General features: G+C 39.1%; 1 protein-coding gene across 3 annotated transcripts in view; it reads left to right on the plus strand.

Annotated features, from left to right (window-relative positions):
• Positions 1-24,474, plus strand: part of IGF2BP3 (insulin like growth factor 2 mRNA binding protein 3) — a 154,647-nt gene that overhangs the window by 96,769 nt on the left and 33,404 nt on the right. For all 3 annotated transcript variants that reach the window (XM_064575168.1, XM_064575169.1, XM_064575170.1), the window contains exons 4-6: positions 11,081-11,132; positions 11,226-11,289; positions 20,377-20,658. In XM_064575168.1, coding sequence (XP_064431238.1) covers positions 11,081-11,132; positions 11,226-11,289; positions 20,377-20,658 — 398 coding nt within the window. The remainder of the gene's footprint in view (positions 1-11,080; positions 11,133-11,225; positions 11,290-20,376; positions 20,659-24,474) is intronic.

The following is a 24,474-nucleotide window of genomic DNA, read 5'->3' on the forward strand; positions in this document are numbered from 1 at the left end:
TTGGAGATTGAGGAAATTCCAAGAACATTTGTATGGGCACCTTTTAGCTTGGCAGTATTGTGATGACTTGTCCACCCTACTGTGCAAAAGCAGTTAAGGAAATGCAGGTCTGTCATAGGAAACAAATAGCAATGAGCAAAGGATTCCACTTGACTTTTGTCCCGCCTTTTTGTCTCTTCTAGCACTGTGTCTTAGCAGGGTTCAAGTCTGTTACAATGGGTTGGTATCGTAAGCATCTTTCCTCTGCCCAAAAAATTCATGCATTTGGCTCTGCCCTTTGTTCATTTGTTTCTCTAGAACTCTCTCCAAGTGAGAACCTTAAGAATAGGAGGGGGGGGAACACTATTTTTTTGGCATTCTTTTTTTTTTTAAAACAATTTAAAGGTCAGTATAATCTAGTTTGATCTCATTTTTTTCTTGATTGTAAAATTACATGTTCATTGTACAAAATTTGGAAGGAGAAAAGCAAAGAAGAAAAAGTCTCTTTCTCCCTAATGGCCATATTGTTAAATGACTCATAGTTCACTTCGGTATGATAGGCATTTTTCAACATGGTTAGATTGTGTTGTATGTGTAAAGTTGATATCCTGTTATGTCTTAAATATGCTTTTTAAGAAAATTGAGCTACAATTCATGTACCATAAAATTCATATTTTAAAGCATGTAATTCAGTGTTTTTTAGTGTATTCACAAGGTGTAAGGAACCATCACCACTATGTAATTCTTGAACATTTTTCATTATCCCAAAAAGTAACCCTATAGCCATTAATACTCACTGCCCTTCCTCCCTTGTAGCCTCTTGCAGCCCCTGGCAACCATGTTCTGCTTTGTCTCTCTAGATTTGCCTGTTCTGGACACTTCATATAAATGGTATTATACAGTACGTGGCCTCTTTCACGTAACATTTTGAAGGTGCATCCACATTGTAGTATGTACTTCATTCCTTTTCATGGCCAGACAGTATTCAAGTGTATGATTATACCATATATTGTTATCTATTCATCACTTCCATTATTTTATTATAAGGCCCCATAGAGCCCAGTAGAATACCTAAAGCACATCTGAAGGACTAATTCTTAAGGGAGATATTCTCATCAATACTGACTTTGCACCAACCTCTTTTTTTCTGCTCCAGCTGTTTGTATTTTTCATTTTTTTAATAATTTTTTTTTAACATTTTATTTATTTGACAGAGAGAGGCATAGCGGGAGAGGGAACATGAGCAGGGGGAGTGGGAGAGGGAGAAACAGGCTTCCTGCCGGACAGGGAGACTGATGCGGGGCTCGATCCCAGGACCCTGGGATCATGACCTGAGCTGAAGGCAGACGCCTAATGACTGAGCCATCCAGGCGCCCCTGTATTTTTCATTTTTAAATAAACTTCCAATAGGGGTAATAGATAAAATGCCAGCATCTGGGATTGTCTACTACCACTTTGGGAGGTCACTGTAATCTTGGGTATTTTTCACCTCATTAGATGAATCACTTTTTTTTTTTTTTTTTTTAAGATGAATCACTTTTTAATTAGTGCCTTCACCCATGATAATGTTGGAATTGTAATTAGGCTTTTGAACTGCTTTCTCTTTTCCTTTAGTCATTTGTAGCTGTTAGGAGTGATAATCCCTACCTTTCTGCTAAAGGAGTAAGTAAGTGAGTAACTGAAACTTGTGTTTACTTCTAGGATTCCCTGAGCTTTCCATGTTTGGTTGGGGAGCCGAGGGCGGGGGGGGGGGGTGCCAAGGTCTGGAAGGAAGACCAGGCAGTCACTGCTCTTAGTCTTCTGATGGGCTCTCTCCAGACCCTGTGGCATGTTGGGGTAGGTCACAGACAGCTTAGTGTTCAAGATTTGGAGGATTGAGGGACTGAGGAAAAGACTGCAGGTTAATAGTCTGTACTGTGGAAATCCATGTGGCAGTTAAAAAGAATAATGTAATTTTGTGTTTACCAACATAGACTGGCCACCAAGATGATAGATTGGGGGGGGGGGAAGGCAAGACAAGTAATGTCAGACTTTAAGTTACTTAAAATCTGCCTCAGTTTATTCTTCAAAATGGGGAAAGTAGCCACATTGTGAGAGGTCATTGAGAAAGTATATGTAAGCTGTTTAGAACAGTAATTGATAGATTTTATGAAAATTAACAAAATCATCTTCTGTGGGTGGATGTGTGAATACATAAACATCTACATGTACTTTAAAAAAAAAACTTGAGCTAAAATTCACATAATTATGAAAGTAACCATGTCAGAGTGTGCAATTCAGTGGGTTTCCGCATATTGACAGGACTGTACAACCATCACTACAAATTCCAGAACATTTTCATCACTCCAGAAAGAGTACCCCTGTCTATAAGCCGTCACTCCCCGTTTCTCTGTCCTCCAGCCCCCAGAAACCACTAGTCTGCTTTTGTCTCCGTGGATTTACCGATTCTGATAAATGGAGTTGTGTAATATGTGACCTTGAATGTCTGGCTTCTTTTGCACCTAGCAGAATGTTTCCAAGATTTATCCACATTATAGCACACATCAGTACTTCATTCCTTCCTTGGCTGAGTAATAAATAGTCCATTTGTATGTATATACCGCATTATCCTTTCAGCGATGGTGAATGATGCTTTTAGGAACATAGGTGTACAAATATCTCTTCGGGTACCTGCTGTCAGTTCTACTGGGTATATATTCAGAAGTGGAATTGTTGGATCATGTGGTAATTCTATTTTTAATTTTTTTGAGGAACTGCCATACTGTTTTCCATAGAGGCTGCACTATTTTACATTTCTCCCAACAAAGTATGAGAATTCGAATTTTTTCACCTTGACAAGACCTCTATTATTTTCCTTAAAAAAAAATTACAGCCATCTAGTGAGTGTGAAGCAATCTCAGTGTGGCTTTCATTTACATTTCCTCAGTGACTGATAATGTTGAACATCTCTTCATGGGACACATACTTCTAAAAACATTTGGAGAGAGCCATCAAACGGACAGTGGTTACTTTGAGGATTTGTGGGAAGTAACTGGTTTCAAAGTAGGTAGTCAGAGGGACCTTAGCTTTATATTATTTGGTGTGTTTTACAAGTATTGCAGTTAGTAAAATGTAGAACAAGTTAATCTGATTGAGGTATATAGAAATACAGTGTTTAGTGCTTGGAACAAGGGCTAGGAAAGCCTGTTGACCCTTAGAGTTGATAAAGTTCTTCGCCTACCAAAGGCTGATTTTGATTTTCCAGCAAAGAAAGGATTGACTGGCTTCAGTCTGTACCATTATGTTTTATTTTATTTTATTATTATTATTTTTTAAAGATTTTATTCATTTATTTGACAGAGAAAGAGAGAGAGGGAACACAAACAGGGGGAGTGGGAGAGGGAAAGGCAGGCTTCCCGCTGAGCAGGGAGCCCAATGCGGGGCTCAATCCCAGGACCCTGGGATCATGACCTGAGCCCAAGGCAGCCACTTAACGACTGAGCCACCCAGGTGCCCCCATTATATTTTATTTTAATTGTGTGGGAAAATGAGGCAGCTTAGTTGACCAAGTAGTAAAAGTGTGGGCACTGGAATCTGATAGCTGTGGTTTTAAATCATTTCTCTATCACTTATCTATCCAAGTTAAAACACCATTAACTTCCCCATGCCGTAATTTACGCATCTATAAAATGGGATGTTCCTTTATGGGATTGTGTGGAATTAAATGAGTTAAAATAGATAAAGTATTTAAGACAGTACTTCTACTGGAAAGCACCCAAATGTTATCACCCATAATTCATTACTGAAAGAAGGCCAGCGTAGTTGGAAAGGAGAGCTTGGCATTAGACGATGAGCAGGTCACATGGGGCCTTCAGGGCACTTGTTAGGGACTTTGGATCCTTTCCCACATACAAAGGGAAGCTCTTAGAGTTTATCATAGGGTGTAAGTTGATTAGCTCAGCTTTTAAAAAATCAGTCTAGCTTAGCATGGTCCAGTAGAAAGAAAATGCAGGCCACTTACACAATTAAAAATTGTCTAGTAGCCATGTTAAGAAAATAAAAAAGAGGTGAAAATGAATTTTAATAGTAATTTACTTAACCTAATATATCCAAAATATTACAGTTTTAACATATATAATCAATATTTTTAAAATGGGATTTTATATATTTTGTTTACTAAGCCTTCAAAATCTGGTGTTTATTTATTTTTTAAGTAGGCTCCACACCCAGCATGGAGCCCAATGCAGGGCTTGAACTCAGCACCCTGAGATCAAGACCTGAACTGAGGTCAAGAGTTGGACACTTAACCGATTGAGCCACCCAGGCACCCTTGGTGTTTATTTTACATTTAAGCACATTTCAAATGTGGATTAGCCACCTTTCAGGTGCCCAGTAGCCACACGTAGCCAGTGGCTAGCACACTGACAATGTAAGTCTTGCTGTTTGAGAACAAATAATCGGAAGCAGAAATGAATACGGGGAGACAACCTAGGAGCATTTTGCAGTAGCGCGGAAAGAGGTGATGGAGGCTGGGTCTGGCATGGCAGAAGAGAGTGCAGTGGGTACGCCCAGAGCAATGTGTAGGTGGACTTTTATTGAGCTTTATGGGGTTAAAGGTGAAATTTTTGAGGCTTAAATGAGCAAGGCTTCTGGCGTTTGTAACTCTAGAAGGTATCACTACTGACTACAAAAGGCAGTAACGGGACAAATGGACACAGTGTTGGGTTTGGGCATGGATGTCGATCATAAAGTTTCTCCCGGCAGGAGCTCCTGAGGCTTGCCTTCTGTGACTTTGAGGCCTGTGTGTGTGCATGGTAACCCGGACTGTTCTCTTTTAGTTGCTCTATCCGGTGATTTTATAAAATCCTAAATTATTATCTCCTCCCCATGTTAGAGGATCTAACTTGGAAGTGGAGTCTGGCTAGGAAGTTGCGAGGCTTTGCTCTAAGCACCTCTAACACTGAAACATTCATGTGGGATGATGGAGGCTGAGATGCCCTCTGGGTGTTATCAGTGATAAAGATGATGTGCCACCTGGCTTGTGAGGTTGTCAAAGATCTGGTCTGTGTATGTTGGCCTTCTCGAGTTGAAATCGTATATGGAGTTTGGTGTGAGAAAATCGTTTGTTACTCAAATACTTATGGTGATCACACTTCAGGAAACTCTTCATTAAGTTGGATATTTCTTTAAATTTTTTTTTTTATCTGAATTTTGTACCAGTATTACAAATGCTTATTGAGGCCTGCAATATAGAGTTGTTCTTTGTTAATATAGCTAGTCTTCTCATAGATGATGTAAAAGAATAAAATTCCTGGAATGATTTTTATCCATAAAGAACAACAAGTGGGTTCCTGTTTCTCTAGAATGTGTTAAGCTGTATTTGAAGGAAGTTCCCTTTATCTCTACATACCTGGCTCTCCAAAGTTGATTTTGTGGAGGTTTTTCCTCCTTGTTCTTGTTGAAATGGGGAATAGTAAAAAATAACTTCTTTCTTGGAGGGGAGGGGGTTGGGGGGATGGGGTAACGGGTGATGGACATAAAGGAGGGCACGTGATGTAATTGAGCACTGGGTGTTATATACAACTGATGAATTACTGACCTCTACCTTTGAAACCAGTTATACATTATATATTAAGTGAATTTACACTAACACCTCCCCACCCCACCCCCCAAAAAAGTAAAAGGAAATTGGGTCTTTGTAGATGTAATCAAATTGAGATGATGTCATACGGGATTAGAGTGGGTCCTAGGTCCAATGGCTGATATCTTTATATGAGAAAGGAGAGGCAGATTCAGATGCAGAGACAGAGACCCAGATACAGAGGGGTGGGGGAGGCCATGTGCCAGTGGGGGCAGAGAGTGGAGTGGTGCAGCTACAGGCTCGGGAACAGCAAGGATTGCCAACAGCAACCAGACGCTGGAAGAGGCAGGGAAGGATTCTTCCTTGGACCCTACAGAGGGAGCAGGGTCCGGCTGACACCTTGATTTTGGACTTCCGGCCTCCAGAACTATGGAAATAAGGGCCCTGAGAGAGTCAGTCACTTCCCCCCTCCCCCCCCAGAAAAACCCCGCTTCTTTCTGGTAACCCCTCCCCAGAGTCTGAGTGTGGTTTTAGTGTTTGGAATGTTTATTATTGTGTGGGTGTGTGTCCACGTGTTTGTATTTTGGTAAAGTGTGTGTTGGGGCAAGAGAGCATTAAATATCCTGCTTTGAATTTTAACGTAACTGGTTCTTATAATGCTTGTGACTGTACACTTCTACATCTTTTTCATATAAATTCATGATGAATACCTGTTCACTTATATCACTTTGGACTTGTAAAGGAACCTGGAATTAGTTTCCTTCACTCTTAGGACAAAAACTGTTTGGTGGCTTCCTTTTAACCCTTTAGTTTTTGTTGTTGCTCCTCACTGAGCTTGAGTGTATGGTTCTCAGGTAAGAAAGCTATGGTCTCTTTCCTTATAAGTTTAGAGACAAATGGAGCTCTGTGTGGCGGAGGGGCATAAATGTGGAGGGGCATTTCCACTTTAAGAAAAGAGCACACAAGATTGTAATATCCAGCACTGTCCCATCAGCCTCTGAAACGCTCGCGGCACATAAGAAGGACTTGGGTTCTATTATTGTATATGTACTATAAGTTTTCTTAAGTGTGGAAGCCATTGTAACCATTAGGAATAGATTATTTGTGACACACTTGACAATCACATCGCTATGGTTAATTATGACTAGTCTAGTGGGAGAATAAAGATCAGTGAAGAGATTAGAAAATGACATTGCTTTCATTTCTAGGATTTCTAGGATTAGGTGAGCTCAGGTACTATGGAGACAAGGGGTGCTTTACCCAGTCTTGAGGGTGTGACTGGAGCATTAGGTGTGTGGGAAGTATATTGAAGAGGATGGAAGAGGTAGGCAGTACCAGATCATTGATGATCTCCTCCACCACGTTGAACTTGTGACATTTTCTGTCAGTTATTTGAAGTCATTGAGGAGTAGTAACTTTTAGCAGAAGAGTGACAGGATGGGGTGGTGGACTGGAGGCAAGATGTCAGTCAGACCTTCAGTTCAGCTAGTTCAGAGGTGATGGGACCTCATGAGCAGTGGGTATAAAGAATCAGCAGTTAGCAGAAAGTTTATCTGCAGAGCATGAATTACGCATAATGCCCATAAGGGCACCTCTGACCTCCAGCTCGTTTGGTTGGGGTCAGGGGTGGTGGTGGTGGAGGTGGTCTGCTGTGGCAGAGGAAGTCTGATCTTGTCCAAGCACAAAGAGTTTTCCAGTTACCTTTATTTCGATGTTCTGTGTATGAATAAACCAGCCTACTAAGTTGAAGAGGGGCATGAAGAAACTTAGCTTGATTATGGTGGTGGCCTCAGGAGAGTGTACATAATGGCGGGACTGATCAAATTTTGTGCAGTTCATTGTATTACAGTAGCTCTTCAAGGCTAAAAAAAATCCTAGGCCATTATTAAGTAATACTGATTTTAGTTATTAGTTACTCTTTTTTTTTTTTTCTTTTTAAGATTTTATTTATTAGAGAGGGAGCAGGAGGGAGAAGCAGACTCCCTGCTGAGCAGGGAGCTCACCTGGGGCTTGATCCCAGACCCTGGGACCATGACCTGAGCCAAAGGCAGACCTTAACCAAATGAGCCATCCAGGCGCCCCAATCTGAGTTACTCTTAACAGCTTTATGGAAATACAATTCACATACATTTACAGTGTATGATTCATTGTTTTTTAGTGTAACAGATATGTGTACCCATCACCACAGCCGATGTTTATTGACTTTATCATCTCAAAAAAAAAAAAGCCTCTTCAGCTATCACCCTGTATTCCCACTCACCAGCCCTATGCAACCACTAATTTACTTTCGGTCTTTATAGATTTCTCTTTTCTGGACATTGCCTACTAACGGAATCACTTAACATGTTTTTGTTTTTTTTAAAGATTTTATTTATTTATTTGAGAGAGAGAATGAGATAGAGCGAGCACAAGAGGGGGAAGGGTCAGAGGGAGAAGCAGACTCCCCACTGAGCAGGGAGCCCGACGCGGGACTTGATCCCGGGACTCCAGGATCATGACTTGAGCCGAAGGCAGTCGCTTAACCAACTGAGCCACCCAGGAGCCCTTGTTTTTGTTTTTTTTTGGTGATTGGCTTCTTTGACTTAACGTTTCAACATTGATTCATGTAGCCTATGTTAGTAGTTCATTCCTTTTTATGGCCAAATAATATTCAATTGTATGGCTATACCACATTTGTCTATCCATTCCTCACCCTAGATTGTTTCCACTCTATCCACTTACAAATTATCTTAATTCTCCTTCACAGCTATGTGAAGGACAATGATAATCTTGGCATTTATTGTGAGGTGCTATTTCTATACATGAATGAACTTTTTTTAAAATACAGCCTGAATATTTGAGATTTTTAAGTCCTAAATATATAAAAAAGGGACATTCCACCAAGACATTTCCTCTGAGGCTTTAATTTGCTTTGATGCCTTCTTTCCCCTCCAGTTGGAATTTAAAAGTTTGTGACGCATAGAGAAATGTTTCCTTTGTGGCTTGAGTAAAATAAATTCATTTAGGATTGAGAATGAAGAGATTTATGGAAATGTTGGAAATGGGCAATGGAAGTTTTTTTTTTTAATTTACTTGAAGAGAGAGACACAGCGAGAGAGGGAACACAAGCAGGGGGAGTGGCAGAGGGAGAAGCAGGCTTCCCACCCAGCAGGGAGCCCGATGTGGGGCCCGATCCCAGGACCCCGGGATCACGACCTAAGCCGAAGGCAGACGCCCAACGACTGAGCACCCAGGCGCCCCCAATGGAAGTTTTTATTTTACTTTTTACCTTCAAACAAAGCTGTTTAATTTAAAACATGTGTAGCGGAAATAGATGGGAGAGGTAGAAACTACAAGATGTTCTAGCAACTGAAAAGAGACGCGAACCCAGGGCGGTGGGTGGTTAACTGACAGATAACAGGAATGTTTGTCTTCCTAATTAATGCAGGATGAATCAAAATGTCCGAACTTACTTAGGGTTAAGTTGTAGTTACTCTTGGAGAGTTGAGTGGGTTGGAGTGGCATATGATACAGTTTGGTAGTCCTGTTTGACATAGCACATTGAGACAAATGCCTGCCTAATAGAGTAAAGGAAAACTGGTTACTATAGCACTGCTTAATTATCGGGGGTTGGAAACCCTTTTGGGATTTGGGAATTGGATGGGGCTATTAACAGTCCTTCCTCTGTCTCTCAGTTGTGATGATCCCCAAAGTTTGTGCATAAAATTTGAATTGAGACCTCAAAGACCCATTGAAATTCATCTTTGGTGTCTAGATAAAACCCCTCAGGTTGTGGTGTTAACTTGATTCTTAACTAGGTATCAAGATTGATGCTGGACCTGTTTTTTTGTTTGTTTTTAGGATTATAGTGTTTTGGTTTTGTTTTATTTAGAATCAGGTTTATTTAAGTACAGTTTACATACAGTAAAATTCGCCTTTTTAGTGTATAGAATCGTAGTTTCTAATTACTTTTCTAGAGATTTTACACATGAAATCATTGACAACCAATGGCATTTATTATTAGCAATAGATGGTATAACTACAAGCAGTTTTTTTGTTTTTTGGGGGGGGGGGGCAGTTTCTTTCGTAAACTCTACAGCCAACGTGGGGTTCAGACTTAAGACCCTGAGATCAAGAGTCACATACTCTACCAACTGAGCCAGCAAGGCGCCCTCAAGCAGTTTTGTTACGAAAATACTAAGCTTTCTACAATATATGCAGTGAAAATTCTGATGTACATTTCCTTGATTTTTTAAAGTTAAATTCTATCACTTATTTAATGCCTGTGTATATGTATGTATATTTACACATAAGTGTGTGTATATATGTACAGTAGTACAAGTTAAGGTGGTATGAGCTATGTGGAGACTAATGTATTACTGAGCAAATTGCTTTTAGGAAGAATCAACAGTGGTGTTTATTTAATATTGGCATTTATCCCTACTCCCTACACCCCTTCTCTACCACTACCACATCAAAACTGCAGTATAAAAATAGGTAACCATTCCATCCACAAATAGGTATTAGCTCTATTTAAAACTGGGAAAAATATTAAAGGGCATCCCCAGACAAACCTTGCTATAAATTTCAAACTTAAATCAGTAAACAAAATAAATGCCTGAAAGATACCACATGAGATAAATGTTTGTTTCAAAGAAATTGCTTTAAAGTTTAGTAGGGAATTAACAACAACAAAAATCTAATGTTCCTTAATGGTTTACTGTGTTCTTGGGGGCAGAAAACATCTCAAGGAATGGTCCTTTAATTTTGCAATTAAATTGTTGAGTAAGTGGTTCACTATAAATTAATAAAAACTTGTTTTACTTTTCAAGAAAAGCTTTACAGTTCTTGGAAACCGGGGACAGTTGAATTTGGTTTATATTGATGAGACCATGAGATGTACATCTGCAGTTTATACTATAAAAGAATTTACTGTTTTAACAGCTTCTCTTTAGAAAAACATGCACAGTGTAATAATGCAGCTGCAGGAAAGATGGTAAAAACAGTTTCAAATTGTACATTTTCCAACAGTGTTAAATTAATTTCAGGTAGTTAGGTTAATCTTCAACTTAAGACTCTGGGTAGAAAATCAACTATTCTTTTCATTTTGCCAGTCTGCCTTGAGAATAGTCTGTTCTGATTTGCCCATAATAGCTGTGAAAGGAAGTTCTTTGAAAAGGAACACTTTAAGATAAAACTTGACTTGGGGCCTTATCTCATATGATGATGTGTTGATATACGTATGAGAAATACATGGTTCTTTCTCCTCCAGCTTCAGGAATCAGGCGGCTATGGTTTTGAATACTTTGCTGAGCCACTTAACTTCTTGGTTAGCTGTAGGAAGTGAGCTTAAAGTCAGATCTGGGAACAGGCAGGAGAGAGAGAATCCCACTGTGTGCTCTTTATGGTACTCTTCCTTTGCTTTTGTAGTCCCAAAACCCCAGTTAATTTTTTTTTGGCTCATTTCCATCACAATTACTTTGTGATTTTAAAACATATTTCTGCCCTTGTTAATAACTCGGGAAACTGAAAATCTGTAATTTTTTCTTGCCCTCCTGATAGGTGCTGGATAGTTTACTAGTCCAGTATGGAGTGGTGGAAAGCTGTGAGCAAGGTACATGTCTTCTCAATTGCTTTCAAATTTGTAAAAGGAAGGAAATAGAAAGAAAACTAACATTTTTTTCTCTTCACTTTTCTCTTCCTCTAGTGAACACTGACTCGGAAACTGCAGTCGTAAATGTAACCTATTCCAGTAAGGATCAAGCTAGACAGTAAGCAGTTTGGAACTTTTAATCTATATGTAATAACTAGGTTAAGTATAGTGCTTATATTTTGGGCGGTTGGGTAGCAGAAATAAGTTTTATTTTGCGAAGTCTGACCCTGCAATTCTTTTTAAGTTTGAATGTCTAATAAGAATCAGCCCTGGTAAAGATTTATTACATTTTTAATATGTCTTTAATGCCAATAATAGAGTGACATAGTGTGAAGCTGAATTACATCCTATTTGCAAAAAGCTCTGGGCCTGGATATCCTTGCCAAACTATATAAAGACTTTTTTTTTCTTATCAGTATGTTATACACAGTATTGCTATTTTATGTAAAGCTGGTAAGTTGATCATGTGTTAAAGTAACACCAGGGTAAGTTTTCTTGGTCACTGGTTTTTCTAATGGTTACTATTAAATATAGGAGTGTGCAGACATTGGATCAATGTAATTTGTCTTTAGATTTGAAAAATAGATTGCAATGCAGTTGACAGGAAGAACTTCACAGATGAAAAGATAATTCTGTAGGCTTGGGAGTGATCTAATGAACTGACTGAGCACTAGACTAGATGAGGATGTCACAAATACTGCCTTGAACAGAGCTCCTCAGAACACAAACACGGAGGAATGGCATGCTGCAAGGTGCCTATAGCAACGTGCTGAGTGTCCGTAGACCATGGAAGTCTTAACTACCTCTAGATACAGTACAGGCAGGAGCAGACTGCCTGTCCTCTGCGTGTGAAAAGGTGAGAGGAAAAACCATCACCGTGCTCGCTGACCCTGAGCCCTAAAAGGGAAAGGTGAAACCAGCTGCAAGGGTGGGAATAGAGCTAGGTTACTAAGGCAGTACCCATTCAAGGAAGGACTATGAAAGGAAAGATAGGGCTGGGAAGGAGATGGAAATTTGCATAACATAAATGGAACTTATTTTTTAAATTGGTAATACTAACATGGTTCAAATTTTTAGAGGCACAAAGATGTAAATCTTCCTCCCAGTATTGTCCCCAGTTACTTTGTTCCCTTCCTTGGAGATAACTACACAGAAGACAAATGTGTGTATATTTCCTCCTCTTCATACACATGATACCCTAACATTTGACTGTTTTGTACATGTAAATACATTTCTTAGAGTTGCATAGAATTTGACTGTATGGATATGCAGTGACTTACTTAGTCCCAGATTGGATATTAAGTTGTTTTAAGGTTCTAGCCGTTATGAACAATGCTGCAGTGAATCCCTTTTTTCATGTCATTTTGCATGTGTGTGAACATGGCTATAGGTTAAATTACTAGAATTAGATTTGCTAAGTCTAGATGTATCTGCTTTCTTTTTTGTTGGATACTGGCAAATTATCCTTCATGGAGTTTGAAATCCTTCAAATTCCCATCAGCACTGTGAGTCTGTTTCTCTTTATTCTCCCTAACATGGGGCTTCATCAAACTTTGCTGATCTAGTGGGTAAAAAGTAGTAACTAATTATGTTAATTTCATTTTTTTCTCCTAAATGAGACTTAATGGGATTCACTTTTAATGTTTTAACATGAAACTTTGAATATGTTTAAAAGCACACTATTTTTCCCTCTGTTTGTATCTTCATTTGAAAAATTATATGAGGTGTTTGGATATTATAGAAATTGTGGTATAAGTTGTAAAACTGGCTTTAAAAAACAACAACAACAACCTTTTCTTCAACCATATCGTGTAAGGGGAAATACAGGAAAGTAGATTGGGGCATCAAAGTGAGGGCGGTAAGAATAGAGGGCTCCATTTTATCTTCTGTATTTCAGTCTCTACAAAGATCTTTAATGAATACTTGGTAGAGTCAACTCTCTGTTAGATGGAAAATATGAGATAACATGTTAAACCCAAAGATATTTGGAGATAGAGGCCTGTCCTAGTTGTCTATTTGAAAACTTATGTGAGGCTAGGTAAAGGGGGAAATACTTAATTCAACAGTTAGTTATAAGGAGACATAACTTATGTAGCTTTGAAGAAACATAGAGGAATTTAAGTAGGGACAGACTGACATTTAGCACTCCCCTCCCTCTTAAAAAAAGTATTCCAACCGGTTAAGAAGAGTACAAGCACAGGAGGTGTAGACTGGCTAGTCAAGGCACAGTTACTGTGGACATTAATCCTAACGTGACAGCAATGCGAATGCAGGGACATTTTAGTCTAAAGGTACTTGCTAGTGGTTGTTAGAAATTGGCAGGATCCTCTTGATCCCAAAGACTGTTAGGAATTTGTAATTTAATAAATTAGGTAACCTAAACAAATATATTGGGCATTTCAGTGAGGGAAATAGTCATCATATCCCTTATTCTAATAGTTAATCAGCCAGCACTTACTGATTATCAGCTGTTGACCAAAAGATGCCAGTGAATTTAAAGGCAAAGTCACTATCCTTAAGGATGTGTGTCCCTGTGGTGACAGAGAGTAATGGAGGGGGATCATTTCCTGCCCAAGTTGAGTTTCCTTATAAGCATATTGGGGTTTCTCCCCCTCAAGAATTCCTGAGATCTAAGAGAATTAGAAAATAATGGCATATTCAGAGAAAGTTAGTAAGCTTAAAAAATGGGGAAAAAAACAATTTTGTGAAACCATGTTATGAAAATTGTCCATTAAAGTTCTCTAGTAAGGTTTTAAAAAAGATGTGGAGTACATTCTTGTTCTGTGAGGAGAACTTATTTTGAGAGGCATTGAATGTAGTGGAGAAAGCATGGACTCTGGAGTCAGACAGCTCTGACTATAACCTTGACCTCTCTGATTTTCAGTTTTCTTGGCTGCAAAATGAGGGTTGACAAACAAATATATTCATGCATGTACACACATACTTATAGAAAATGGTCTTATCAAGTGGCCTGACACATAGACACCCAGTAAAGAGGACCTCACCTTCAACCCTCTGTTTCTGGGTTGCTTCTAGAGCAGCTTGAAGTGGGTTGAGCTGGGGAAGATTGGTCCCTCTAGGACTTGCTCCCCTGAAGCCTGGTTGCCTGCTCTCTGGGCTCCAGTATGACTGTCTGCTGCCTACACTAGCCTGATGTGATTTCTCCACACCCTTTCCTTGGCAGCCATCCAAAGCTCAGGTAATGAGAGCAGAATCGATAATCTCATTTGACTTCTTTGCTTAGCATCTGTATTACCCGAGAGTGCACAGAACTGGGATGTGCTTGCACAGGTGGGAGAAAAGGGTGGAGACTATATTCCAGAGTCCAGTTCCATGGAATGGGCTCTGCGCCACCTCTTTTCTCACTGTGACTCTGGCCAGATGAATCTAATTTAGTTCACCCCCATCTTGTAAAATGGGAGTAATTATAGTCCTTAGCTCATGAAACTGTTCAGAGAAACTCACATAATGCCTCCAAAACACTTGTGATAATACCTAAAAGGTAGTAAGAGCTCTAAAGGTAGCAGCTATTACGCATTTTCCTAACATTTTTCATTACTGCTGCTAATACCCTATTATTTATTATATAGTATACTTCATTTCAGATAATGACTGGCCACCGATACTCAGGAGATCAGGTCCTGGTTTAAAAACATTGTGGCTGCCTCTTTGTTACTTACAGATCTATGAATGCCACTTTTAAGAAGATTCTTCAGTAAGGCTGTCTCTAGAATTTAACATGGAAATTCCTGCCACCTTCTGGCTAAGAAAAATCAAAGGTTAATAATGCATACATTGCTAGGAAATACATACATTAGTTTTAATCGTAAGTCTTGAATTACTAATTTTTTAAAATAATAAAATGGGTAACAATGATGAAAACTTTAAAAAAAATCATTAAAAACAGAAGTCCGTATTTCAGTATTTCTTGTGTCTCAGAGCAAGAGAGGCTTGGGTCTCTGGATTCCCTGTTTCCTCTGTTCTCTGGGGACACTTAGATGACGCAAAGACACACATTACTCATTGGAAGGTTTGTCATGTGTGACAGAAATAACCCTTCAGAATTTGTAGGCATTTCTGTAGTTCTTATACTTCCTTTTCTTACTTCTGATGTTGATGTTTTTATTACGGAATATGAATACAGTCTATTTATAGTTTGAAGCTAGCATTGCAGATGCTTTTACATCCACTTGAAGAAGTGTTTGAAACAATGTGACTGATGGCTAAGGGGGAGGAAATTGACCCCTAAACTTTGACAATTATGTAAATAGAAGATTTATTCTGGAAAAAGAAATGACTGATAAAGCAGTAAAATGGTGGGATATTTTGCCATTTAAGATAACATTTATATTTGCCATCAAGTTTGGTAGACATTGTCCCATGTCATAACTTAAAAAGTGACAAAAGATAATTTTGTGGAGTTTTGCAGATTGTCTTGCCACTAACGTATTTATACTGTTTGTAATCTCTGTGTAATATTTTGTTCCTACCACAGTCTCTATGTATCCAGCCCTCTACTGTGTTTCTAGGTTGTTGGAGGTTTCTTTTTTGCTTTTAGAACCAATTTAGTAATAAATTCCTTTGTAGGTAAATATTTGGGCTTTGTCCATAATAGTTGCCTTAAGTTGCATCCCTGCAATGGTATATTACCAGATGTTTGCTAATTATGGCAGAATTTTATGTCTCAACCTCTTTTTTTTTTTTTTTTAACCTCTTATTCTTCCTACAAGGAGAAAACAGAATGGTTTGACTTTTCAATAATGGCTAAACCTCATTTTGTTCAGAACTATGTGATACACACTAGTGAGGTCTGGAGTTTTAGAGTTTAAAGGGACTATAAATCTAATCTTTTAGTTTTGTCAGTGAGGAGGCTAATGCCAAACAAGAAAACGACCTTTCCAAGGTTACTTGGCTACTTATTGTTCAAGGTGATTAGAATTCTGGTCCTTGGTCCATCTTCTTTTGTACTACTCAGAACTGTATGTGTTTACTCTTGGATAAGTTTAACTTCTCTGGGCCTCAGTTCTTTACCTCCCTCTTCCTCATCCTTGAGTTAAACCACTAATTCTCTGTCTAAAGGCCCTTTCAGCTCTACACTGTGACTTACGCTGATAAACTTATCAATGTGATTAAGTGCTACCCCTAGCAAAACTACTTGCCTCCTTCTGAATGACTCTTAAAATTGCATCAGAGCAGAGTCTTGTAATGATGCGAAACAGGATCCTGAGGTTGTGCTTGCTTGATAAACATCCTTGAGTTCCGTTGAACTGAAACACATGTGTTTTGAGTAATTATGATAATTGTTTATCATACATCTTGCATTTACAGTAGGTTTGGTGAAAATATTATAATGTTGGCCTCATAAACTCAGCAGACTACCTGATGACATAACTGAATTTTAAACTTTGGGCATAAAAAGCCTACAGTAATTGACCTAAAATTTAAAAAACTTACAATCTCCAATTGTGAGGAAGCCTTTGTTTGCAGCGAGGTTACTCCTGTACCTTTTCATCTATACCCAAGTTTGGAGCGCTGTGGTTTGAGGGCTCCAGAACTCTTAGTTGGCAGTTAGACAGTGGGATACACAGAGGATGTGCTGAATGCTCTCTGGCAGGAACAGTCTGAGTTTGGAGCATTGAGGACCCAGGCTATGCACTGGGTACTGAAGCACCATGCTATCTGACCTTTCTTCCCCACTCAAAAATCTTTTTTTTTTTTTTTTTTTTAAGCAAAGCAATGAAGTTTGGAAGTGAGTTTATGCAAAGTTGAGAGAGCTGTTTCTTGGGGACATGTGTGACTTTATTTAGATAGCCTCAGAATACTTAGAAGCGGCTGGTGATTTACATGTCTGTTTATCCCCATGGAGGAGGAGGTCTCTGTCTGTCTGTGATGGTCCTTTCTCTCAAGAAAGAAGTTATTTACCTTTTTTTGGTAACATTACTGACTTATCTCCACAAATTTTACTACTTTTCTTCTGAAGTTAGCAATATTCAATTTATAGTGGGAAAGGATATTATAGCAAACTATATTGCCTTTGTGCCCACAGATATAGTTGATTCCTTCATTATTGCATTCCTTATTTTTATTTCCTTCTTATTTTTAAAAGATTTATTTATTTGAGAAGGAGCGTGCAGGCGCGTGTGCACATGAGTTAGGGGGGAAGGGGCAGAGGGAGAGAGAGAGGGAGAGAAGCAGACTCCCTACTGAGCACAGAGCCCAACACGGAATGCAGAACTGATCTCACAACCCTGAGATCATGACCTGAGCCAAAATCAAGAGTTGGATGCTTATTAACTGACTGAGCCACCCAGGCACCCCTTTCCTTATGCTTTTGAAAGAACCGTCAGTGATCTGTTTCATCATGGCCTTTGAAAAAGTTAAAAGTTGCTTTGAATGAATATCTAATTGGTTGAAACTTGTGTGCAATTCCAGCTTTCTATAATAAGTAATACCGCATAAATGTTAACAAAATTTCTCAGCTGTTGTCATCTTTGAGAAATAACCAAAATATTTTTTGGCCCTTAATCCACATTTTCCTTAAGGAAAAAGAGGAGAAGGAGAAAGGAACAATGTGTTAACCTAAGGTTCTGTTATCAGAGCATTGATAAAAGTTGGTGCTGTGTGTGCTCCTATCACCCTGTGAAACTTAAGAAAAGAATGCCGTCTGGGACGCCTGGGTGGCTCAGTCAGTTAAGCGTCTGCCTTTGGCTCAGGTCATGATCTCACGGTCCTGGGATCAAGCTCCCACATTGGGCTCCCTGCTCAGCGGGGAGCCTGCTTCTCCCTCTGCCCCTCCCCCTTGCTCCTCCCTGCTCATCCTCTTTCTCTGTCAAATAAATAATAAATAAAATCTTTAAAAGAAAGAAAAAGAAAAGAACGTCCTCTGAAATAGAAATCGCTGAGAAATATCCTAAGATATATTGTATTTGGGGCGGGGGGGAAGGGAAGCAAGACTGGAAACATTTATAATAAGATCTCAATTATGCTTTTATTTTTTAAGGTATCTTGAAGCAATTTTTAATTAAAAAATGACTGAACTATTATTGATAATTGAGAAGCCACACACTGTTCTTTTCTATGTTTGTGTTCAAATGTATACATGTGTATTTGTGGGTATAATTTATAATTTTTCTTATTTACCAGTTTTATTGAGAAATAATTGACAAAACACTGTAAGTTTAAAGGGTACATCATGATTTGACTTACATATATGATGAAATGATTACCAAGGTAAACTAGTTAACATTGGTCATCTCATAGATTAAAAAAAAAGAGAAACAATTTTTCTTCCTGATGAAAATGTTCAGAATCTTCTCTCTTAATAACTGTCAAATACACCAAACAGCAGAGTTAACTGTTAATATGTTGTATATTATATCCATAGTACTTAAAACTGAAATTTTGTACCTCTTAAAAAGTTTTTTAAAATTTGAGTATAGTTGACACAATGTTACATTAGTTTCAGGTTCAATGATGCTTTTAAACAGGGTACTGAACACATACACACGTGTAAATGTATGGAAAGTACTGGTCTGTTTGCAGACATTTTCACAGTTAACAGTGATTTTGGGAAGGGTCTTGGGTTGATGATGGGGACAGAGAAATTTCTTGTTACTTGTATATTTCTCCTTGACGGGGATGTCTTGTAATCTGAGTTCATTCTGTGCTCTAGGCACGTAGGACAGTGATGCAGCAGAGGATTCAAGTAAGAAGAGAGGGCAGAATTAGGGGTCCTGAGAACATCGCGCCCTGTCTACTTGCCTAGGCCTGTCTGCCAATTGCATGCTTATGGTGCCCTTTTTGGTGTTAGAACTACCTCTTTTTTCCCCTTTGCATCCAAGTCAGAAACTGAATCTGCAAATAAGGAAAACAGTATGTGAACAAGAAATGACCACTCTGAGCAACTGGAGAGAAACTACTTCATGCCTGTTTTTCGTTCCCTGCCTGAGCTGATCTCAGTGCCCATTGGAACAGAATCTGAGCAAAGACTTTGTATAACCCTAGAGAAAAAGGATGGGGCCTTTATATGTTTTTAATTTTGTTGTGTACTGGGGAGTGTATATTCTTAGGAGTGTTTATGTGTGCTTTTGAAATCTTGGCCATATCTTCTCTATCAATTTTTTGAGTTATCCACTTACAAAATATGTAGGTAATATAGAACACAATAATGTAGATGAATGTTACAAACATAAGTAGAAGATGCCAGGCATGATAGTACCTAATGTGTACTCATATACAATTATTAATACAGAAGTTTGAAATAGGCAAAATTAATCTATTATGTAAAAAAAAAAAAATCTAGGGGAGGGGTAATTACTGAAAAGAGGTCCTGGTGGGGCTTCTGGGGCATTGGTATGTCCTAGTTCTGGATCTGTATATGCATGTTCACCTTAAGAAAATTAATTGAGGTGTATGCTAAAGATTGGGTACTTTTCCATAGTAAGGTTTAAAATGATGAAAAAAGTAGAGCTCCTTTCCAAATATAGAGATGGGTGGATAAATGGATGCATGGATGCACGGATGGATGGATAGATAAAGTAGAAAATAGCTTCATTTGCTCTTTTTGGTTCACCAGCACCCCTGTCTCTCTGCTCCAAATCAGATCATAAACTCCACAAGGTCAGGGACTGCTATTTTCTCAGGGACTTGCTCATAATAGGCACTGAGAATTTATTGACTGATTGATTATCTTGAGTATTAACTCCTGTGAGTGGTTTAGGGATACTTGTCCTTAAATTCTTAAAATGTTTTAATATTTATTATTTCTTAAGAGGGTGAAGTGAGGGAGGTACATATTTGTAATGTCTTTTCCATTCTGATTTGGAAAAACAAGACAAGACAAAGACTGCCCACTCATTTCTCTTGCTGTTTGGGTACTCATAAGCTGTTCCTAACCTCACAGGTAGTAACATTTTGTCAAACTCTTCTGATTAAGCTTTTTTATTTTCTACTTTTCATTGGTAGGTGGTAAATATATTCTCTTTGGAAGCTTGGTCTTTTCTTCTATGCGTGTGTGTGTGTGTGTGTGTGTGTGTGTGTGTTTGGGGGTTGGGTTACATGTGTTAGGGGTTTCCTACTTGTTCAGTGGCTTTATTCAGAAGTTTCAGAGGTAGTAATCCTGAGTGGAAGAGATGGGTATTGCTTTGCTGAAAGGTTTCTAGAGCTCGATTTCTCTTCCTGTACTCTGCTCTTTGTCACCTTCCAGAGCATTAGACAAACTGAATGGATTCCAGTTGGAGAGCTTCACGTTGAAAGTGGCCTACATCCCTGATGAAACTGCTGCCCAGCAGAACCCCTTGCAGCAGCCCCGAGGTCGCCGTGGGTTTGGGCAGAGGGGCTCATCGAGGCAGGGGTCTCCAGGATCAGTCTCCAAGCAGAAACCGTGTGACTTGCCTCTACGCCTACTGGTCCCCACCCAGTTTGTTGGAGCCATAATAGGAAAAGAAGGTGCCACCATTCGGAACATTACCAAACAGACTCAGTCTAAGTGAGTATTAGTGAGGCTGCAGTGGGTATTAATATTTTTCCCTTTGAATCTTAACAGAGTAAGTTGTTCTGGTACTTGGTGTCCTTCTGAGTGTGGCTGTGAGCCTTCCTTGCACAGTACTTGGGAATCCGGAAAACCCTTGTGATTTGATATCTTAGTGTTCATTTTATATAAATCTGAGGCTTAAGCTTAATCGCAAAGAGAACTTCAAATTTGCACACATGAGTGGAAAACGATCCCTAATCCACTCTGATGGGGGAGGCACTGATGAACAAAAGGGCCACTTTTTGGTTGTTTTCTGCTCTCCTATCCACACCACCATCCCCAGGGATACCTCCCTTCAGTGTTTTTAGGAAGTAATTTTCTGGGGTCCAGTACAGAGATGGTTTTCAGTCTTGCTTTATTTCGGTAAAAAATCATCCAGCTTATGTTCCAAACTTACCCTGTGATTAAGCCATGTAGTTAGATTGACTTTTTCTTTTTTAAGGATGTTTGATAGTTTTAATATGAAAATTTTAAGGGAATGGAAGACTCTTCATTAAACATTAGAGCTAGCTTTGCAGGAGTAGAAAGCAGGAGCTATAAACAGACAGTAGCCCCAGTGCTGACACATTGTCTGGTATGTAGAAGGCTCTCATATTTGTCAAATGAATGAAACGACTGGAGTAAATTATGCTCAATGCCCTTAAAATATGTCTAAGATACTCTATCAATTTAAAAGCTTCAATGAATTATATATTAGTTGTTCTGCTTTATTAACCATCCTTTTAGGCTGTATGTGGAGATTTTGACCCAAAGAAGCTTAACAATGAACTGTCTTCACCCCTGTTCTGTGAAGTGCACTAGGCACATCTCTGGGACAGCATATTCCGTATTTCCCGAAGAATAGTGAGTGCACTGGGGAGAAGTGGCCGTGTCATTGTATGCAAAAGAGTATGGAAATGGGCTTGGCCCAGCTACAAAGATGAGAGTGGTTTATTTTGCTTTTTAAATTTAGTAAGGAAAATTATTTCATTTTATGTGGTCCGAGCAATTAAGCAGTCTTTTTCTGAAAGTACAACTATGGTGCTGTGTATATCTTGCTTATGTATGTTTGTTCCAATAGGCTTAAGAGGATATCCATATTTATCATAGGGACCATGCCTGTGTTGAACTAGCTGACTCATTTATCATGCAGAACCAAAATGAACTGTGCTTAGTGGTGTTGCACGCCCACTCTACCTGCAGAGTGAGGTCTGATCCTGCCTTCCCCAGCCTTTCCCTGCTTTGAAGCAGGAGATGTTGGATATGGATTACTTTGTGCTAAATCAGTGGTCTTTGACTTCATGTAGGGAGTGGGGAAGACAGTTAAACCATAGTTGGGATCCTTTTTAATCTTAAATTTGCCTGGTTTTAATATTAAAATTCAAGGGCTCCTTGCTTTTCTTGATCCACTGTTACCTGCAGAAACTAATTATTAAATGGTTTCCCTCCCTTGTCGTGTGGCAGATTAGAGTTTTCCTTTTAAAGCTACTCATTTCCTTGTCAGAGGAAAGGGCTTCTATGATTTAAATTGAACTGTTTGTTTTATTTAAGGCAGGAAGATGGAGGATGGAGAAGGAAGGGAAGCAATTTTTGTTATATCCGATGATTCATTTGCAGAGTTCTGCCAGTGGATTTAATTAACTCTTGCCGTTGAAACTAGTCATTATTAGATCCTCTGTTTCTGGAATGGTCTCAGAGGGCTACCCTGATCTGTAAAGCAATATTCCTTCTCTCAGAGGATCAGAGTTTTGTAATCCTTAACAGGGTGAATGGGTGGAAATAAACTAGAAGGAGGGAGATTAACATGTTACCTACTAGAAGATAAGCAATAACTTACAGTGATGGGGGATTGAAACAGTGGTTGGAAAGATGGTTCCTGAGATTGGGACTGTTACCTAAGGCACTTCTAATTATTTTTAAATGTCACTTACTTGTTTCATTTTTATATTGCCTTTTTCTTTTTTTCTAAGAGTTTGGAAATTTATTTTTTTATTTTATTTTTTTAAAAGATTTTATTTATTTATTTGACAGAGAGAGATAGTGAGAGCAGGAACACAAGCAGGGGGAGTGGGAGAGGGAGAAGCAGGCTTCCCGCCGAGCAGGGAGCCCGATGCGGGGCTGGATCCCAGGACCCTGGGATCATGACCTGAGCCAAAGGCAGCCGCTTAACGACTGAGCCACCCAGGCGCCCCTGGAAATTTTTTTAAATTGAAGTGTAATTACCATACAGTGTTACATTATTTTCAGGTATACAATATAATGATTCAACAATTGTATACATACTCAGCGCTTACCATGTTAAGTGCGCCCTTTATCTCATCCATCCCCCCACCTACTCATTGCCCTTATTTTTAGGTCTAGGTTTTAATTATGAGATAAATCTTCAGTTTTCAAACATTTAAGAAAATGAAATCCAAACCTTGACTTTATTGGTGTGATGAGGTGGTCATTCTTTTTGTTTTTTAAACCAAGTACATTTTATTTCATTTTTATTTATTTCTTTTAGAGAGAGAGAGGAGGGGAAGGGGCGGAGGGAGAGGGAGAAAGAGAATCTCAATCAAACTCCCCACTGAGCACGGAGCCTGATGGAGCCTGACATGGGGCTTGATCTCAGGACTCTGAGATCATGAACTGAGCCGAAATCAAAGAGTCAGTCACTTAACCGACTGAGCCAGCCAGGTGACCATGAAGTGGTCATTCTTACTGGCCAGGAGTTCTGTAGGTTTTCTAGTGTTTGGGTGGCTAGAGGGACTCACCAGTACTTGATTTTCCCCAGACACACTTTTCCAGATAGTTGATTTTCTTTCTTGTACTTTTTAAACAACGGAAGACTTATTTTGTATTTAATTCAAAATATACAGCATGCAAATTTTTTTAAAGAGGGGATTACCTTTTATCTTATTCCTGGAGGTAGCCATTGTTAAGGTGGGAATGTAACTTTATAGGACATGTTCCTTGTACCTACTAACGTGTAGCTTTAAGAGAAATCCTATCATGATATGTATTGTGTTGTTTTTCACATACTATGTTGGTACCTGTAACTTGACATGTTTTTACACTGCTAGATGACATGTTACTTAAACACCTCTTCCTGATGAGCATTTTAAAGATAATTCCAATTTTCCTTCTGTGTAAGTAGTGCCACAGTGAACATTCTTGGGCCAGTGGTTTTTAAGCAGTGGTGATCTTTCCCCCTAGCAGACATTTGGTCATGTCTGGTGTGGTTGTCACAACTGGATGAGGGGAGTGCTACTGGCATCGAGTGGGTAGAGGCCAGGGATACTGCTGAACATCCTACAGTGCACAGGACAGTTCCCCCCAACAAAGAATGCATCTGGCTCAAAATGTCAATAATGCTGAGGGTGAGAAATACCACTTTAGGCCCACATATGAGACTATATCTGTAGGAGGTGTTACAAAAAGTAGAATTCTTGGGTCAAGAGATGATAAGCATTTTTGCTTTGACAGGTCCTACCAATTTGTTCTGCACTCACACCACAGTGTGAGTGTGCCCACTTACATCCTCTTGCCAACACTTAATTTTATCTAAACTATTTGAAGATCTGGAACCCAATGACATCTTGTTTTGATTAACATGTATGTGATTACTAGGGAGGTTGAACATCATTTTGTGTTCATTAGCCATCTGGTTTTCTTTGAAGTAGAATTGCCATCTTCTGGGGTTCCATTGCTATCACTCTCTAGTTTGTGGACTTTCCTCTATCAAGGAGGCAAAATGTGGAAAGAGCCTTGCAAGAAGAAACAGATGAGTGAAGTCTCATACGATGGATA

Source organism: Mirounga angustirostris, unplaced genomic scaffold, assembly GCF_029215605.1.
Source record: "Mirounga angustirostris isolate CCGP_5_RB_7025 unplaced genomic scaffold, mMirAng1.0.hap1 SCAF_12, whole genome shotgun sequence".
In the NCBI taxonomy this organism is placed as follows: Eukaryota; Metazoa; Chordata; class Mammalia; order Carnivora; family Phocidae; genus Mirounga; species Mirounga angustirostris.